The 20,956-nt window shown below is 36.9% G+C and overlaps 1 protein-coding gene across 2 annotated transcripts in view; it reads left to right on the top strand.

Moving 5' to 3' along the window:
- The first annotated feature begins 554 nt into the window (after positions 1 to 554).
- The window catches only part of MBTPS2 (membrane bound transcription factor peptidase, site 2), a 33,719-nt gene continuing 13,317 nt past the window's right edge, over positions 555 to 20,956 (top strand). The window contains exons 1-8 of one of the 2 annotated variants that reach the window (XR_008204341.1): positions 555 to 791; positions 5,415 to 5,563; positions 7,193 to 7,331; positions 10,794 to 10,897; positions 13,163 to 13,290; positions 16,465 to 16,583; positions 17,522 to 17,702; positions 20,114 to 20,208. Coding sequence is in view for 1 of the 2 variants with exons in the window: in XM_052673767.1 (XP_052529727.1) it covers positions 717 to 791; positions 5,415 to 5,563; positions 7,193 to 7,331; positions 10,794 to 10,897; positions 13,163 to 13,290; positions 16,465 to 16,583; positions 17,522 to 17,702; positions 20,114 to 20,208 (990 nt within the window). In the remaining variant the exon portion in view is untranslated. The remainder of the gene's footprint in view (positions 792 to 5,414; positions 5,564 to 7,192; positions 7,332 to 10,793; positions 10,898 to 13,162; positions 13,291 to 16,464; positions 16,584 to 17,521; positions 17,703 to 20,113; positions 20,209 to 20,956) is intronic. The other variant, XM_052673767.1, reaches the window with a different exon arrangement.

The raw sequence follows: 20,956 nt of genomic DNA on the forward strand, positions 1-20,956 counted from the left end.
AGTGTTTTTTTTAGTAGATGTGTCCTGAGTGCTGACAGAGGCCAAATATATCTGCTGCACACAGGGAAAGGTGAACTGGAAACCACAAACTGCAAAGGGCTCCCCCAGCACTGGTGTCCTCATTGCTAAAAAGAACTTTTTAGAAATAACGGGATAATTGAGAGCATAACAGTGGTTTTCGTTTATTCAGTTTGGGGGAGGGAGGGAAAGAGGTCAAATGTCACCATTTGTACAGGCTAATAAGCATCACTTTTCCTTACTCTTTGCTTTGTACTTGTTTGCCTTTAGCGCTCAAGGTTTCAATTAAAGACGTGAGTTCTGAAGGCATGACCTCATGGCACACCACGCTCCTGACCATTGCGAAAGAGACACAGACGGAACGCCAGCCCTAAGGCAAGGCATGGCATGCCGGGGTCTCCTTCGGTATTGCCCCTCCCACCCCATCCCGAGCCAATCGCGCAGGTGCGGTCATGCCCGGGTTCAGCAAGCGCGGGACGGACGGACGGCCTCTCGGCGCCTGCGCATCGCTGGGCGGAACAACGTATCCCCGCACTCCCCCAGTGCCGTGACGTCACGGCGTCGCCTGCCCAATCTCGATACGGATCCCGGAAGTGTCCGTGCGGACAATGCAACCGATGGAGAAAGGTTCCGGGGCAGGTTTAGTTCCGAGAGGTTCCTCCTCGTGAGCCGCCGCAACCGCCGGCTGGACTGCCACAATGATCCCGATCCCGGTGGTGGTTTGCGTGTTGGGGGGCTGGTGCGCCATCTACCTGGCGGATACTCTGCTCAAGGTGAGGGCTGTGGGCGCAAAGCCCACCGGGAGCCCTTAGGCGGGTCAGCAGCGCCGCTCCTCTCCTCTCCCCTCCCCCCGCCACCCCTTCTGGGCCGGCGGAATCCGGCACCGCCGCCAGGCAGCGGCCTCCCCGCCTCCCCTCCCTCCTCGGGGGCCGGCCACGGTCCGCGCCTCGCCCGCGAGGGGCCGCCGCTCCCCTGCGCGGGCCCTGCAGACCTGAAGCTACCCGCGCTGTCCCGCCAATCAAAGTTAAGGGCTGCCTCAGGCCGCCGGGCCCACAGCGCTGCCCCGCTGTTCCTACTATGAGGTGCGGTGGCACAAGAAATACGAGGAAAATATAAAACGAAAGGTTCCAATTAGAATTCTCATGCTTTTTGAAATTGATGCTACAGTCCAGGAACTGCTCTGTTTCTACCAAGTACGGATAGGGCCTAGCAGTATCAAAGTAACAGATGTTCGTTTTGTCACTGGTGTGAAACACGGGGAAAAATGTTATAAGGAAAGCTATTTTAGCTGGTGAGGACCCTTGGAAAATTAAGTAGCTCCCCCTGCTGCTAATTGTCGTAAAGCAAACGCAGCAAAGGCTGGATCTTACAAACGCAATCGACGGTGAGAGCCATTAGTTGTCAAACATTAATCTGTACGTTTTAATCTTCAGATTTTAATGCATCGAGGCTATATTATGTCTATGTTAAATATATCAAGGCTATATTTGGTAACAAGCACAACATTGCTTGGAAACACATTAGAGAATTGGCTGAACACAAGAAGAACGTGCTCCTGAGTGAGTGAGACACTTTAAAAACCATCAGGAAGATCAGTCAGCAAGCTGATGTTCTTCTGGTGGCAGCTTTGTGTTTGATGAAAAATCTCGGGCTGCAAAGCAATCACTGAATTCACATAGCAGACTCTTACAGCATGGTGCTGAGACTCATTTGTATATCTGAGATTTGGAAGATTTTCTTTCAGAATTAGAGCTTAAAATTATTCCTTTTTGTAAGTAAAAAAGGGCTAGTTCTTCTCTGAGAAATAGACGCAGCAAAGGAGAAAAAAAAATCTACATTGTTTGGGGGCAACTTAGTATCTACTTCATATTGAGAAAGAAAGGGGAATGCCAGGAATGCTCTTGCAAGCAGGAATGTCCAGGAGTTAAATTGTAACTTTGATGCTTTAGCTACAATTTATCAATCGTCTGGAAGTATGTGGGAGCTGCTGGGTTTCAGTAGATCTTTCTGGTAGATCTGTTAAGTTTCAAGTACCACAGCCAAAATAAATTATGGATTAAATAACCAGATTTATGTAATTAGGAAACTCATGTTTGTTTTATTGCTAGTACTCTAAATCTCCCAACACACTCTTAACTCTGAACTGCTGGCAACTGTAGCCTAGACCTCCAGTCTCTTTCAGTGTAAGTGCATGAAAAGGACATACAGAACATGAGTGAAAAGTACTTCTGGAGTACTTTTCTGTTCATTATGCTGATAGTGTTTTGGGCAAGAGGATATGTGCTGTAACTTGATGTTTATTCTGTAAACATTTTAGATGTGCAATGTCTCTTGCTTAATTTGATCTCTTATTATTTTTGTTCAGATTTCAAGTGTTTCTGTTAGACAGTCTCACTCTTTGGGATTCTGTAATATGAAAGGCAGAGCGATGTGTATAAATGACATTTTGCACAAATAAACTCACCTAATATTGCTTGAACTACAAGGTACATTTGTGTTAGCAAATCAACAATGACTCAAGCTGGGTTCTGGAAAATTCCTCTTGCTGCTCTTCATTTGAACCACTGATAAATAAGAAAGCTTCCTGGTGAAGGCTGAATCTTACAAAAAGGTGTCACTTAGGCAAACCCCTGAATTGCTGCTCCCCAGCATGCTAAGTCATCCCATTTGCCTGAAGGACCAGTGATGTGAAAAGGGTAGAAGGTTGTCCCTCCTTCTGATATCAGAAATAAAAGATGCTTTAGGCCCATTCAGTCGAGGTGAGCCTTCAGCTTTTAAGGTCAGGAAGCTGAAATGGTCTAGGGCTCTTGAACAGCCTTTGTCAGCACAAAAGAATGTTAAGGGCTCCTGCTTGCTGGCAGATATTTATGGAGCTCCTGGAGTATTTAGTAGGCGGTCATTAATTTGAAAGGTTGCATAAATAAAAAGGGTATCGCTTTTATAGTAAAATTAATGTAGCAGAGATCACTTAGAGTTCAAGTTAGAGAAGCTGAACCCAGGTCTGTGGAGGAGGATTGAGATGAAACAAAGGGTAATAACATACCTCATACCAGGGCAAGATGGTGCGTGTCGTAATGTGATCATTGGACTCAGAACAGAAGGAGCAAAGTTTGCGTAGAGCTTTTTAATACGCTTTGAAAAGAATGTAGTAACTTGTTTCAAGGGATGCTGTCATTTAGTGATTATGAATACCATTTACAAGCCAAAGTTGTTTTTTGTGTCTCTTTGCAAATGTATTATTCAAGAATCCTGCATTTCTCATTAAGAGCTGCTAATTTGTTTATGCCTTGCTAGTAGAGAAGGGCTGTGGTTTGGTTAGAATGAATTTGAAGGGATGCATTAGTGGAAATTCTAGGGGAAATGTGGTTGATGTTTTTGTATGTGGTTAAGAGAACAGATATTTTTGAAGTGCCAGATCTCTATTTTTGATTATAATGCTTGTTTATTTGTTTCTTTTTTGGTTGGGTGGTTTTTGTTTGCTTAGGTTTCAGAGTGTTTGGGATTGGGTTTTTTTGTTTGTTTGTTTTTGTTTTATTGTTGTTTTGTTTTGTTTTTTATCCTATGTGAACTGAATGGGTTGCATATGTTTACTGAATTTGCAAAAGATGATTTCTCATGTCAGATGTATTTAATGTCATGCAGATTTTTGTTCTTAATTACCAGATACATTATATGAGAAGGCATTTTTCTTTGTTTCTCTGGCCTAAGTGTTATTTGTAAAAGTGTGATATTCTTTGTCGTCTCTTCTATTAAAAGTAGGCTAGCAAATGCTGATGTGGTTGTGGATAGTAAACTTAGCAGTGTTGTAGGGAATGACTGACCAGTATTGACTAGGGGATACATTACAACAAAAATTTCTGTGGTTGTCCTCAGCTGACTGAACAAAAATATGACTAAAATCAATCAAGTTGTAGATGGAAGTTACACAGAAACATACGAGTAGAAAGAATAACATGGAAGGCTGTTACTTGAACTATTTTTTTAGTTTAGTAAATTTTAGTGTACGTTGTTATTAATTCAACAAAATGAGAAAAGCTGTGAGTATGGTTGTAGAAGATACCCTGCTTGTTTCCTGCCACCACCACAGAAGGCCAGAAGTAGTGCAAGGAACTTGGCAAGTTCTAAATTTGTTTCAAGAACCATGGAAGGCAGCCAGGAACCTGTGAAGATCCATCTAGGGGCGCAGGGGAGTCTCTTGTGAACTGCACATTCCTGACATCTTCAGTAGGTTCTACTTCTCATAGGGAAACTCAGGAGCAATGCTATCGTTCAGACAGCTCTGAAGACTTGTCTGGGTTATGTTAGACACACTTCTGCTCTGATACACTTTTCCTCAGCTACAAATTTCTCTTTTAACCTCTAGGGAAAGCTGTCCTTTGGCTTTCTGATACTATCTTCCAGAAAGCAGGCTGAGGAAGGACTATTGAGAAAACCAGCACCGTATATTATAAAATAGCAGTTGCAAAACTTCTACTGTTCATTCATAATACTGGGTACTAATGCAATAAAGTATTAATTATACAGTCCATAGGTTGCATTCATGACAAAGACAAATATAAGGAGAAGTCTTTGGAACTATTAGGAAGGTGTACCAACAGTATCTTGAAAAGCTTAAAATTATCAGTGAAATTGCAATTGCAGAACAGGTTGGTAATTTTAAAGTCCTTCTGCCTTTTTGGTAGTATGACCATGTATTTCAAGTCTCTTCAGTAGTAGTCTGTGATTGAAAAGTAGACCTCATTTTTACCTTTGCTAAGGATAATCCCACTACTGATCCGCATCTTACCGGTATTAGAAACAAGTTGATGCCAACAGAATGTGTTTTTCTTTACTACAATTTTAAAAGCATTTACTAAAATATACAGAAAAGAAATACCATAAAAGTTCATTTTTGTAGCCTTCTATCCAGACAGTTAAAAAATCACTCAAAGTGATGTAACAGTAATAAAGATAATAAGGATCTTATTTGATAAATACTACTGAATACCCAATCTCTCTCATAATCCTAGAACTGCAGTAATTTACTCAAAGCAGTAGCATACCTTTTTGTACTATATGTCACACCTATGAGTCAAAGAGGGTTTTGACACACTGGAACAGGTTGCCCAAGGAGGCTGTGGATGCCCCATCCCTGGAGGCATTCAAGGCCAGGCTGGATGTGGCTCTGGGCAGCCTGGTCTGGTGGTTGGCAACCCTGCACATAGCAGGGTGTTGAAACTAGGTGATCACTGTGGTCCTTTTCAACCCAGGCCATTCTATGATTCTATGATTTGATTACATGTACCTGAAGTTATATGTTTGTCTTTACATACGAATGGATCTGTTTTACTACTTCGTCAAGTAGCACAAATCTTCCTTACATTTTTAAGTTAACCTAACTTTCCATTGTTTTGCAGTCATCCAGCTCTTTGAAGGCATCTTATGAAGACTGGTTGGTGAATTATGGCTTGAGTGTCTCTCCTTTTCACATGCGATGGCAAACAACGCTCTTCAACCGGCAATTCTACAACTGGGGGAGGTGGAAACCCAGATTTCTGTATTTATGGTATACATTCAGGATATTTTTTTCTGTCGAATGAGTACAGAGGCAGCAACTATCACCATATGTATGTCTTTTATCCATAGCAGTGGAATGGGTAAATCTGGTTATTACTGTAGACTAACAGTAAAATTGAACAAACATGGTAGCCATAAATGTACTGTGTCAGCATAAGTCTATCTCTTCTGCTAAAAATAACATAGCTAAGTTACACATGGATATACTATAAAACTAGAAATCCGTAAACTGTATTTCTACCTGTGAGCCATTCATAGTTCTTAAATACAGAGCTGTTACATATGTTACTGTGTGAAGACGCAGATGTGAAAGCAGCTTCTCATATCCCAGATCTGTCCATTACTGTACATTGAATTTTCCTCTGATCATGCCCCTGTTGCCAATCATTTCCCAGGCATTCAGCAACTATACCTAATCAGAAGCACATTGCTCTCATTCTCTCTTTTGCTTACCTACTATTTTCCCTGCTAAGATTGCACAGATTGCTAGTAATGGGTAAATTAGCAGAGTGGTTAGTATGGATGCTTCTGGACTGGTTTAGGAAATTATTGCTGAACTGCTTTCCTACTGTAAGTCTTTATCCTATCTGAAAAAAAAAGGAGTAGGGCTTGAATTTATTTTCATTTCCTGTATTGCTATCTCCAAAGAGATAGTTGTGAAAGAGAATTCTGCTTCATGTTGGTTTCTCTAGCATGGAGTGATTTTACTTTGATTTTAAATAGTTCAATGTCAATCACAATTTTTACTGTGTATAATTTATTACAGCATAATGTTTATACCACTCTATTTAATTAACGTTATAGGTACATATTGATTAAAATAAATTTGTTAATTTCCAGTGAGCTCTTTTAAGGATGGTAAAAGAACAATTATGCTGTTGTGAAAAGAACAGCTAATGAATTGAAATGCTTTAGCTAGAAAATAAATTTTATCACATCCTTCAAGTATATGATAAAGTATAATAATGATGAATAACAATCAGCCATTAGATGGGCTGATCTAAATTGAAATGTTTTTCAACAGAATGGTTTTAATAAATTAAATGGATGAGAGGAAAAATGTCTTTAAAGTAATTGATTTTAACCTAGCGTTGCATTTGTATCTCCTAATTTTTCTTCTTTAAGGAAGTTTGAATCTCATGTAAATGTTGTTTATTTTTTTTATTGCTGGTGAAGAAGATGCAAGTATGTATGTGTACTACCTCATCACTTGATCCACAGCACTAAATATGTGGTGGTGTGATACAGCATGTTAAATTATACATTGTAAAGTTATGTTTCTGTTCATGGTTAATGACAAGTTACTCATATTGGGTAACTGCATAAAGATTAGAATATATAAGAACAGCATAAAAATATTTGAAAATGAATCGAGATGTGATTTGGATGTCAAACATTTATTAAACAAGGACAGTGTTACACAAGTTTATGTTATTGATATATGCTATTAGCACTGTTAGTTTCCTTTAGCTAATGTTTTTATACTGTATTGTTGATGTGTGAAAAGTAGTAGCACTTGGTAAGTTTTGTCTTACTTGTTTTGTCTGCTAAGTTGTACTAATGTGGTTAAGTGTATTCTAGCACCTATGAATTTCTTAACCATTTGTCTGTTTTGTAGGTTTAGCATGGGAATGGTGTTTGGTATAGCTGCTATGTTTGGCTCTGTGATTCTTCTTGGAAAGACACTGATGCAAACACTGACACAGATGCTGACTGAGGCACCAACAGCCCAGAATGATCGCATGCTGCAAGTTGTGGTAAGTGTTTTCTCCTCAGGTCTTCATTTGAGGGTCGTGAGCTGATACTAACCATCTTCTTAATGAGATATGCAATACTCAAATTCTCCCATGTAAGAATAACCCAGCTGCTGATACTTATTTAAATAAAAAATTTGCTGGTTTATTATCAGCCTTAAAAGTGAGATGGAGGTGGTAAAAAATGAGAGGACAAATAAAGGCAAATATGTGGAAGATCTCATATTAAATACTCTCAGAAGTGAGAAATGGCTAGTGATTTTGAAAAGCTTTAAATTATTATACTAGAATAGAAAACAGCAATTACAGTACTAAGAATACAAAACAGCAGTAAGAGTTTACCTTCTCTGAGCAGTAGAGGCAATAGTGGCCTTGAAGTTTGCAAAACTAATCCATAACTGACAAGAAGAGAGGTAATTTCTTTCATTTGTTACTATAAAAGTATTAGTGGGAAGGGAAAGAATTTTAAAGAGCTTTGTGTTATTGTAGAAGCAAAGATTAGTGAGGAGATGGCGTATTTTTGGATCGTTCAAGGACTTCTGCCTAATTTACAGTATGAAATTGAGGGTCCTGTTTCTGGCAATATCTAGCCAAAGACATGGTAACAATTTATTTTATTGTTTCATGGATTTCTGATGAAGGACAATATAGAATGTTATTTTAGAAAGGAATGTATTTTATAGAATGGGAGAGATTGCAAATATTGTCTTTTTTATGTCTTGCATCAAAATACATAAGGTGGTAATAGAAGAAATGGCATTGAACTTAGAACAGTTTTAACCTTAGTTTTAACCTTATTTCTCCAAGAATTCTCTCTGACTACAATGTGTAGGCAGAGGTTGCTCTACCTTCTATTATATGGCAGTGATACCCAACCATTTTGCTCTATTTTAATATTCGGTCAAGTGAACAGAAATTGGGGATTGCGTGCTCACAGGATAGACCTTCACATTAGCATGTGCTACAAATTCAGTGCAATTGGTATGGTTTGGATTTGTTTCACACGTACAGGGTGAATATAGCAAATGCAGTATGTGCTGGAAAAGGAGACAACCTGGGAAAGAAGTACTGGTACGGCCAATGTGGTCATATGGTCCACAACCTGCACCTGAATTATCTCTAGAGGCAGGCAGGAGCAAGTGGGAAGTCTTGGTGGTTTGCTGTGTGTCCAAGAGAGCACAAATTGAACACGAGACTGAAGATTTCTCATTTACTTGCAAATAGGGTCAATCCTAAGAATGTATATTTATTACATTCCACAATAAGAAAAACATCCTTTACATTTTCTTTTCCCTTCCCTCCCCTCCCCTCCAAGATCATTTCCTGATCTAGTGGGTGGCTACTGAACCTGTGGTAGGGTGGTTGAAACTAGATGATCTTTAAGGTCCCTTCCAACCCAAGCCATTCTGTGATTCAGTGGATCTATCCACTTTTTTGATACCAGAGTAAACTGATCATTTGCAATACTCAGCTTTTCTATGTAAGTGACATAAATAAATAAAAGGAAAGCAAAGTATAAAGATGAGCCCTTGGAAGTAATCTGGCGTGAACTGTAACTATGGAAGCTGAAGTATAGCATAATATTAACAATTTCAGCGTGGAATGGATTCCTCAGTAACTGCATATCAGCAGTATCACTGCGCTCAAACCAAGGACAGATCAGTACTGAAATAGATGGATATTATAGGGATAGTGTTATGCCATATGTATGGGGATGAGATTACTTCTCCTAAGCTGACTTGTGGTTGACTTTCTTTCCTACCTTATTCTTTCATTTCTGAAATGAATTATACTCAGTTGTATAATTCTGCTTTTAAAGAATTCCAGTATTCTGTTTGAGGGGAATGTGGTAGCATAAGTTAATTCTAAAAAGTGACCCAAATGAGGTTGCAAATAATGAAGGAAAAGTGAAGAAAGTCTTCTCCTCATTTAAATTAGTTATCTGTATGTTTCATAATTCATTAATTGCCTTGGAAGAGACAAAGTTAGGTGCTTTCTTTAAAAAATAAATAAATTTGTTAACTATGTTTCAGAGTTTGGCATGGATCTGCTTAGCCTTTAGCCTTCAGTTTTGGGGGAGGGGAAATACAGTTCTGCTTGCATTCCATTGATTAAGTTTTTTTTGCACCTTTTCTCTTATTTTTTTTCAGTCCTGTACTTTATTCAAACTATCCACCAGTAGGTAACTCAGTAGCTGCCCCTTCTTGTGTTGGCTGCCTGTTAACAAAAGCAGCTAAGAAGATCAGCTATTAGGAAAGGATCTTTCAATAAAGGCATTACTGGAAGACCATGAAATATAAGATGGCAATGCCTATTCACACATTACTGCATGAATCCTTCATTATATTTAGCTTACCTTTTAGGTGTATCTTAAACTTGCTTTGACATGTGCACTGAAAAGCATTTCTCATGTGCTACACTCAGGGTGGCACTAAGATGGTGGCTTTTGCTGTTGCTGTCTGTCCTTCTGTATATATAGAGCAGACAGCCACTGAGAACACCACTTTAGTGATCTGTTAGTGCCACCAGCTGATGCTTCAATAGCAGCAATGGATGCTTAACAAGTGAATAGTAGCTATTTTCATACTGTGAGGTAGGACTGTTGTGCCAGTATTCCTTGGTCATGATCACAGTCTGACCAGAATTTGTGAAATGGTCCAGTATAATACTAGTGAATATGGTCCTCTGAAGGATTTATTTTTTTTTTTAAGCAAGTTAGTCTCATCAAGCTGTTGCAGAGTTTTGCATAGGTAGTAAAATGCATATAGTTGAAAAATGAGCTGGACTGAATGGTAGAGTTGACTGGGGTCTGTTCAGTTGAATCTGCTGCTGGAACAGCAGCCAGGAGCTGCAGCTTTTTGTGTAAAACGAGGTCATTTGAAGAGTCTTAGAGGCAGGTGAGGAATTTTTGCCTATAGCATCTCTTTTCTCCCACTGAAGCACAATTCATTTCCCTTCCCTTCCCTTCCCTTCCCTTCCCTTCCCTTCCCTTCCCTTCCCTTCCCTTCCCTTCCCTTCCCTTCCCTTCCCTTTCCTTTCCTTTCCTTATTTGGAGAGTGGATCTCAATAGCTGACTGTCTGCAGCACAATTTAAACCACTTCTCACAGTGCCAAGCCTCTCTCATTATAGCTGAAGGCTGCATATGTGTTTATAAAGTTTTGGAGCTTAATATAAAGTAGGACACACTCTGTCTTGGTTGTGGGGACCGAATAGGAAGAGTGAAGGCTTTTTCTCCTAGAGAGCTTTTCAATCTTTAACATACAAATATATATTCCATGTATTTTAAAATATACTGAGTAAACTGAGGGGAGTTACAAACCAGCAGCACTGTGTGAGTGGCTCTTACTGTGTTGGTGGGCTGAGAAAGCTGAGTGAGAACAGCAAGGCTAGAGACAGAATAATTTGTCTTTGTACCTCTTGGTTTCCTAGTGTGTTTTGTTTTGTTGTCATGCCCACATGAACAGGTGCCTGGTGTAAATTTGCCTGTCAGCCAGCTGACCTATTTCTTCTCTGCAATCCTCATCAGTGGTGTGATACATGAAGTCGGCCATGGGGTGGCAGCTATTCGGTAATACAAACTACTTTTCTCTTACTATGTGCCAACAAAGCCTAATATTCCAGAGTATTTAATTACAAGGGAAATGTTGTTATCATTTTTTCAGCTTTTCTTGACAATCTGTTTATTCTTTATTTCATAGCTTTCTTAGATTTTAAGTTTCTAAAGTACAATAAAGAACAAAGTTTTCATAAAAAGTGTATTCTACTGATTGTGAGAAAGGAATTCTGCTTTGTAAATATACCACACCACATCAGGTTTAAAATAATTCTGCTTTTGAGTGATCCTGTTTTTCACACAGCAGTTGTATTTCTGGAGCTGTGGCATTTGAAGAGGACTTGCATGCTTTTGCATGATGGTACTTTAAAATACTTTCTTTTTTGGTTGTTAAACACAGCTTGCGAAGTAGCATCTAAAAGGACTAAAGCAGCAGTTCAGTCAAATGTGATTTGTCCCTGTTAATCTCAATGATGTGTGAAGTTTTGATCACAGATGAGATTTTTATTATTACTTAACTGTGATGATTACTTCACAAAAAAAGTTATTTGACCTGGTTAATCATTACACTTAAATGGCACTCAGCATAGGATGGTTAAGGGTGCTTCCTGGAACTGATTTTCCAGTGTCCTCCATGTTTCTCCTAATCATCAGAGGCATTAGCTGTCCCATGGGCATGAAATCCTAAATTGTTTCACTGATTTTTCTTGAGCGTAGGAAGACGTGACACATCTAAACCTGTTACTACCTGTTCTATGGTCCTGAATGTTCTCAGTCAAAGGAATGATGTGGGTCCCCATGTATCATATAATCCATTTGTCTGCAAGCTTGGTTTCTCTTGTGTTCAATATTTTTATCGGTGGAAGCAGAAGCTCTTACACTTGTGCATCCCACAACAGGAAGAGATAAGAAAATTTCCTTCAGGTGCTGTTGGTTAACTGCAGAGAATTCAGGAGTAACTGTAGAGCTTTTTCTGACGTTTGTAACCTGGTATGGTATAAGAGCAGTATGATACTTTCACTCAAGATCTGGGGTGATGGCTTTGAATATTCAGCTTCAGTTTATCTTTTTGTTAAAATTTGATTCTCATCTATTTTTAGGAGAAAAAAATGGTATTGTCCAACGTAAAGTTGCTGTTGGTTAAAATCTGGAAGGCTTAAGTTTTTTACTTCTGCTGCTGCTGTTTTTTCCGTTTTCGTTTTGATTTGTTATTTTTCCTCTAGTACAGGTTGGGTGTGTAGTGCTGTTGCAGTCAATCCTCAGGTTTTACTAAATAGTTGTATGTGGAAAAATTCTGTTTATTACTATCATCATCTATGATAATACTGTTTTCAGACAAATCACTTTGACTCTCTGAAATCTATTACACGCTTTTGCCAATTTCAGTTCAAGATAGTATTGGCTGTGAACTACAAAAGCTTAAAGTATTTGAGTCTTAGCTTAGTCAAAGCTTATGCCAAAGAAGTCTTTTCTCTGTCCATCTTCTATCTAAGTAATGAAGTATGGAATGCCTATGAGAGTGCAGATTTCTTATTTGTAGTAAGGGTAGGTATTAAGAGCTGAATGCAGGGAATTCATGTGTTCACTCTGGGTCATTTTGCATAAATTCTATTCATAATTTTCTGTCTTCTCATTCTCAGAGCTGGTGTTGTTTAAAAAAGATTTAAATATAATGCTACATCCACAAAAATAAACAAACAAAAAGAATTAGCTGATTTGTGCCCGGTTTGCAACAACTGTCTTTGAATGTGATTGCCACACCTCTACAAGTCCCTAATAAAATATGTAACTTCAAAGAGCACCAAAAAAGTGCCTTTAATGGTGTACCTGGTAAAGGGAAGACATAGCTTTTCCAAGTAATTTTTCATAGATTACTTTGAAATTGAGTCATAAACGTTATCACTTTTTACTTAAAAGATGTCCCTAATATGAACTTATATGTTAAAGTATCTATTACTTCAAAAAACAAAACAAAACAAAAATGTATTTAATGCATTACTGTTGTGTAGGAGGCAGAAAAGACATTGAATTTGGTGTTTATTTTTTACCAGGCTCATAACTGCTTGTTGCATAAAAGTGGCAGATAGTGCAGAAGGTATCCTCTAGTTTGATTATCTTTCTGTCCTTCATGTTATGAAAAATAAGTTAGCTTTATAATTATAATTTTTGTTCTTCTCATAGGCAAAAATACATATGCCAGGAAGAATCTCACAGTTCTTTGTTTCCTAGTATACAATAACTCCTCATTTTTCTTTCTTTCTTTTTTTTTTTCTTTTTAAGAGAACAAGTACGATTTAATGGATTTGGGATTTTTATCTTCATTGTCTATCCTGGCGCGTTTGTTGATCTCTTCACAACTCACTTGCAACTAATATCACCAGTCCAGCAGCTAAGAATATTTTGTGCAGGTAATATTTTCTGCTCTTTTAGTAAGTCTTTGCTTAGCACAGTTACTTTATAGGCATCATATGTAAATCTTTGGTAGAAAACCAAACATTTAAAATGGAGAAGCATAAAAACTTCTCTTTACCTAAAGATGATCATTCTGTTCTGAACCTAAACTGTGATGTCATTATTTTGTTTTTAATTGCTACTCTCCTTATTATGTTTATTTTCTGAGGCAGAATAGTTCTGTTTCTAGGAATTTAATGAGTACTGTTTTCCTGCCTTGAAAAATATTAAGTTTTATATCTGATTCAGATTGCTCATAGATGTGGCTGGGAATGTAGTTTCTGATCATCCTCTCACACTAGCATAAGCTCTTAGACCAGCTCAGGTACAGAAGCTCCTTTAACTCTTTTTGCATATTGAATGGCCTAAATAGTGAAATGGTGGGGCATGCAAGCTGGAAAATGCTCAAACCAAAGATTGGTGGTATTAAATGTTGTTTGCTGTCACAAGTGAACATTCTTGTGTGACCACAATTGCAATAGGAGCAATGTGATTTTCAACAGTATCTTGAGTGATTTTCAATAAAGTGTGAGTTACATTATTAAATAGTTGACTGGGTTTTGATGCTGCTATCAGAAGGAAATAAAGGCTAAACCACAAACATCTCCAAAGAGAATAGCAGCTAATGGCTCCAAATAAGCTTCCAAATGGTTTTTATTTGATGTCTTTTGTTCTAAAGAGAAATCCCTGGATACTGGGAATTAGAGCACCATTGTTGTGGGAAGTTATACTGAGATGGTGTTATGCTTCAATTGCTTGTATTACTGACTTCTAGAGACAAAGAAGGTTCCCAACATACTGAAGGAAAGGTAGAGAAATTAATGTTATGCTTCAGTTCATCATAAATATAATTTTCTGTTGCAGGGAGCAATAGAAAACAGCCAGCCTGTTGTACTATGAACATACAAACACTGTTTTTTGAATATTGTAACTGTAAATCTTTATAAAGAGGATTTTAGACTAGCACAGGAATACTTAGCAAAGCATACTTGCAAGTTTTTCTGATATTAATCAATTTCCATTTTCAGCTGGTGTAAACAGAACCAAAAGAAGAAGAAATAATTCTTAAAATGAGTTGCTTGCATTTATTTCTGGAAAACCATCTAAAAAAAATTAGTTTATAAACTGCAGTAGAAAAGAATTGCTTGCATAGCTTGAAGAGTGAACGCTTGTAATCATTTTGAGAAAACCTGAAATAGGGTTATACAAGGTAGGAACAAACACCTTGCAAGTCTGCTTAGCATCAGTGGCTTGTTCTCACTTTGTTGTAACAAATATATGCAGGTTTTTTTACAATTAGTTATATGTATATTTCAGCACTAGGATGTTTTATGATGCTAAAATATGATATTCAGTAAATTTGACTCTGTTTTTCTTAATTTTAAAAGCAGTTGAATGAATCTAATATCAAATCTTCAGTATACTGAAGATCTGCATTTACAGATACAACATTTTGGATTTTATATGGCTGCTAAATGTGAGAACTAGTAGAGAATATACTGAATATTCCTTTAGTAGTTCACTTCTACTCTGAGTTCAAGGAATATATTTTTGTACAGCAGATGGCATCATGAGTTCAACAATAACGAACAGGCATTTTTGTGAGACATATTTTTAGCTTTCATTCCCCACTTAGTAATTAAAAAGTACTGCTGTACATCACTTGCTTGTAGTTAGTACAAATCAATGCTTTTGTTTTTGTTTTTTTTTAATTTTGTCTTGTCTTTAACAGAAAAAGAGAGTTAAAAATTTTTTGAAGTATGATTTAAGGTATGTTAAAGGTTGTGTCCAGTGTGCCTCTACAGCTATTCTCATTTTTAGGCTGTTTGTTTTTTCTAAGGATCACTTGGGATGAACTTGTAGCCTTTCTATTTTAGGCTTTTCTGCTGTATTCCACACAGCAAACTGTGTAGATTTTTCTATTAAGGACTATGTTTTGTTGGCTGTTGGAAAGTATTTCTTGTCACCCTCCAACACGTCCATCAACTCTTTTTTTCCCTCCAATTTATGCTCCAATGACCACACTGTTACAAAACAATTTTGTATCTGTCTTAGATGTTTAGAGTTCATTAAGCTGGAAAAAAAATAAAGGTTTTGTTTTGTTTAAAGATAAAAGATCAATTAAAATATTTTCTTAGTACTTCTTTCATTGCATTTGTTTGTGCACATAAGCCTATGTGTGTTTGATAAAAATAACTGAATGCTGAAACACTTCATCTGATTATCCACCAGTGAGATATGATCAAAAACTCTCAGAAGTAGAAATTACTTTAGGAAATAACTACTCCTGAAAATGGGAACAAACTCAGCTGAAGTACTGAAGTACTTTCAATGTTTCCCATTTGTGTAGCATCAGAAACACTGTACAGTAAATATAGAATTTTATCAAACCCTCTTACCAAGTTGAAGAAGAAAGATATACAGAGTCTTCAGCACTGAAAAGTTTTCCTGCATTGATCTGCAAAATGTTTTCCAACAGCGTAAATGAAATGAACAAATTTTCATAGTGCTTAATGCTGAAGGAAGGCAAATGTGACTTACAGAGGTTTGTTTCATCCTATGGAGCACAGCGTTCTGTCAAGAGTGCTGTTACAAATACGTTGCTAAAATAATGTTTGAAAATGCTGGTTAGAATGCTTAATTTCATGGAGTGGTTTTAGGCCCAGATTGTCTTGTAAAAGAAGCCTTTTTTCAAATAAATTTCTAACCTTGTTTGGCACACACAGATGTCATTATTTTTCTTCTTACAGTGGAAATAACCATGAAAAATACTGAACTGCAACTAAATGTTGTACTTTTTGCTGACTAGGACAATGAGTATTTATTCATGTATAAACCTATTTATTAAGAATCTTCATGGGCTTATTGCAGAAAAAGGTGACAAGTAATAGATTTCTTTCCACTATTTTTTAAAATATTTATGATATATGGGTATCTCTGTAGATAGAAACTGTAGTTTAAAAATTGATTCAGAAGCCAGTATTTTTCTTCTGAATGTTCTGCCATGAATTAATTTTTCATCTATTCTTACATTAATAATTTCAGGAAAGCTAATTAAAAGTTTACATTAAAATCTTGCACCTTTTTGTTGTTAGTGTTTACTTAGAAGCAATTTTTTCCTTTCTTTTCAGGAGTGTGGCATAATTTTGTTCTCGGTGTTGTGAGTTTCGTGGTTTTATTTCTGCTGCCAGCCTTTCTTTTCCCTTTCTATTACACGGGTGTTGGGGCACTTGTCACTGAAGTAACAGAGGTAAGAAAAGTTCTTTACTGGTTTCATATTATATGTTTTGTGATCTGAGGTGTACCTGCGTCCCTTATTATTACAATTAAATATGACCAGTGCAATGCTCTTCAGAATCCAATATGTTGTCCTTCTTGTCTGTTTGAAGTTTATTTCTCCATCTCATTTTTTATGTATTAGTAAGTGAACAAAGATGACATGAATAAAGACTACTAAGCATACTCTAAGACTGTTTAGATGAGTTTGCAGCTTATTTCTGTGTGGTTTTGTTTTTGTTTTTGTTTTTTTTATATTGTTATCAGGTTAATCTACTCAGATATCTATTATTACTGTCCTTATTGCTGTCTGGTTTTAATGTTGGACATTAGTTTGATTTTCATGCTTGCATGGTTCAGCTGGAAGCAAAGTGGAGTTTCTGCTGATTTTCTGGAAACAAATTATTTTTTTCTGACTTAATCAAATACAGCACGGTTGAAGAAAAGCAGAGCTGAAAGAATTCAGTCTTTTTTAGATCTAAAAATGAGCAGATATAACTCATGGAGAATGATGTTTATTGTGCTTTATACTTTTAACAGCATAAGAATAACTTGCATTGCTGGAATATTTAGGGTATTAACTGAAGCTTCTTCAACTTAAAATGACAGAAAAAACACAGCATATTAAGTTGGATGAAAATGGCTCCGATTTTAAGGAATCCCTTGAAACACTTGGAGACCTGCCTATTTTCTTTATGCACTAAATATTTTTTTCTTTGTGGAATATATTACTTTTGTATTGCTCTATTACCAGTGAAAATGATGAATTCCAGTGATACCTTAGATTTTCTGTTAGTCTGAAAGTGACACCCTTCCTCAGTGTTCAATGGATATTCAGCATCCATTCAACTGTAAATGGATCCTAGTTGTTTTAACTATAATAAGAAGACTGACTTCAGTGTTTCTTCTCAGGATTCTCCTGCCAATGGACCAAGAGGTCTTTTTGTGGGAGATATCGTCACTAGTCTACAAGACTGCCCAATCTATGGTGTAGAAGACTGGAATTCCTGTCTGCGAGACTTTTCACAGAAATCACAGATTGGCTACTGTATAAATGCAGCCACTCTACAACAACTAAGCTTTCCAGCTAGAGGTATGGTTTTAGATACTCTCTTCAATATTTTATATTGTAGTTTTATCATGTCTTAAAAACTACTTTGTATTTAGGGTTTCTTAGTGGAGACAGGTGTCTCATAAATTGAGCCTGATAAAGATATGTCTTAAGCAGTGACCAATATGACTTTTCTTTTTGTGAAATACAAAAGCAGGGAGGGGATAGATAAAATAATTTTTCTTGTCTTTCAGTCTCTCTGTACAAATGTCCTGTATGATCTGAATAATGAGAGTTGCCTTTTCAGGATATTGTATGACTTGGTTATTAGCAATTTACAATTATCTCCTCCATTTTTGGTTCAGTTATATGATAAACTCAGTGATCTTTTGCATCTGTAAATTCCATACATCACCTTATTGCTTTGATCAGCATGACATTACAAAATGTGTGGCTTAACCCAATGATGTGCTTTATTATGGCCATTTCGTCTGGTGTTTCTCACTAAAGAGGTTTTATGTTTCATTTGCTTCTTCAGCCTCACAGTATCTTTTCCCATGAACTCATATTTGTCTGGACTGCATATATTGCTTTTAGAAGTCAGTCTCTTTTCTTCTGTTTTCATTTATACATTAACAACAAAGAAGAAAAATGTGAACTAAACTAAGTTAAAACAATAAACAAAAATTAAGTAGAACAAAAATGAGCAGTTGAGCTAAATTGGCTGAGTGTCTCAAGACATGCCCTACAGCTCTCCAGTGTTTGATTTATGGATGCATCCACGGAGACTGAATTCTGGAGGTAAGGGGATGCAGCTGGGCAAAACCTGTATGATGATACTCAGAGCTAGAAAATTGTCACTGCCTTTTTTTCATCATAATGGAAGTAAACAGGAGGTTGGACAAGCCAAGTATCCATGCTTTTTGATGCAGTATAATTCTGACGTGAGATTGAAAAAGTATGAATTTTTTAACACGTAAGGAAAGTAATCTTACAGATGAAACAAAGATAAATATTTAATATGGAAACTAGTGGAGTACAGGTAAGATCATGCTTTTTGATATGTAACAGTTTGGATCATCCCTGTGAAAGTGAGGGTATTTCTGGCAAATGTTTTCAGCTGGGCTGGGATGGCAAGTAAGAACCTATCCTCAGATGCCGTAGCTATATATTCTGAGATTCTACTGAATCTCAGAAATGTAATTGCAGAGTCATGGATAAAAAAACTGACTATTTTGCACCAGAATCGGTGCTATTTAGATTAAAATAGTAAGGACTTAATACTAGAGACTTAACATTGCATCCAGCTCGGTTGCTGTGTTGTGTTAGCAGTTCGTCCCATTGCTGCATTCTAATCAGACCAGTCTGTCTGCATTTTCAGAGCCATAAGCCTCCAGCAGTAAGAAATATTCCTCTGAAATTAAATGAACTCCTTTCATTCTGTAGTAGCTGTCATTTGTCAAAACCTTGACAGTTCACAACTAACATAAATACAGAGTATCAATAAAAATGTATATAGCAAATGGACCCTATCTATTTGACAATAAAACAAATGAAGGATAAACTATTTGAGTATGAAGCTACACAAAAAAAACAGTACCTGAGGGACATTCTTGAAATTAAAAAAAAAAAGCAGTGTTTTCAATTTAGTTTATATGGGAACTAATTTCATGGTCATTCACTATTCAAAAATATCTCTGATTGCTTTAGGGTACTTGAAGAAATAATTGTATGGTACAGTGCTCACACCTGTAAGCCCCAGGCAATATGGTCCACGTTAATGGGCTGCTGTTTATGCAGCATTAAATCAGCAACCAACATCTCAGGCATGATCTACCTAAGGAAAGATCTGCAGTGTTGCTGTGACACAGGTTCTTACAGTGACTATTCAATTTTTTTCTTTTTTTTAACTGTTAGATTGAATTACAATTTAAATGGCATAGAATGGAATAGAAAGATCCTGTACCAGGTTTTAAAGCATCATCTTTTCACTGCTGCAGTTTTCAGGGCTCAGAACGCTTTCAGAACCTGAATCTTGTAAAGGGCTTTTACGTTTAAAATAAGACACTTTGAGCTTTGGTTATTTCAGTAGTCTGCCAGTGAAATTGTTAGAATAACTGACATAAATTTCTATGCCAGCCCTTAATACAAGTTGGAGGCAATAGCTAAAATATTTTTTTTTTCATAGAGCTCAGAAGTAATAGATCCCCTAGATCTACTACTAGATCTCAAGAAGATTATTAAGATGAAAAATTCAGCACGTGGGATTATTGAAATCAGACAATATTGTTAAGGTGGTATTTTTAGTTGCAATGAACCATGGCTAGGCTCTGTGGTTTACTTTAGTTCTTGAGGGCTACAAAATGGTTATTTTATTTAGAAACTTTGATTTCTTTTTCGGAATTGTCTATACTATAATACTGATCTTTTTCTCTTATGCTTCTGTTCTTTAGTTTATAGAAGACTTGATGGCACAGTTGAATGTTGTAGTAACAGTAGCCTCACAGACATTTGCTTTTCGTACAACAATAACTTGGACAGCCATCGGGTAAGTTATTTAAAGTGCTTATTCTGCTAGGTAAATTTGAAATTTAAATGAAGTTAGAAATATTCACTAACTTGTATGTAGCATGCTCAAGTGCTTAAGAATACTTCTAGTTTGCATTAAAGGTATATGTGTACATTACTTTCCCCCTGTATGTCTTACGAGTCAAAATACTGTAATTTTTCCCATGATCAGTCAAGCAGCATCTCGAAGAAGCAAAAAAGATCTTTTACCCCTCATTCATTTAGGCAGAAAGACAATTCCCCTATCTTCACCATTTGATGTACAATATTGGTGAGAAAAACAACTTCTGAGAAGAGGGCTACATTTTGTATTTTGGAGCTTCAGTCTTTAAAGGTAGTGAACACTACAGGCAAACCAAAACACCAGACTATCTGTTCTGTTATTTTCTGTGAAGTTGGCAGTGCTGTTTACCATTTAAAATTAAAACCATGTAAGTCAAGATTATGGAGATTAATTTTTTCAACATTGAGGCCTTCATTTGATTCCTTTTTTATCACATTGATTTTCTTTATCTTATGGAAACATCATAAGTTTCCCAGTAGGATTTTGCCTTAGTGTCTTCAAAGTATGGAAATGTTTCTTAAAAAGCATGATCCATATTGACAGTGAAGGAATATTTTTAACAGTTCTGTTTACAATAAGGAAGAGCATGAGTTGCAACTGTGTAAACATTTCTACAGGTGTAAATTTGTTATTGTTGCAACCTGTAGGGATAAATATATCTGCT

This window comes from Tympanuchus pallidicinctus, unplaced genomic scaffold (assembly GCF_026119805.1).
Source record: "Tympanuchus pallidicinctus isolate F22 unplaced genomic scaffold, pur_lepc_1.0 scaffold14, whole genome shotgun sequence".
Classification (NCBI taxonomy): domain Eukaryota; kingdom Metazoa; phylum Chordata; class Aves; order Galliformes; family Phasianidae; genus Tympanuchus; species Tympanuchus pallidicinctus.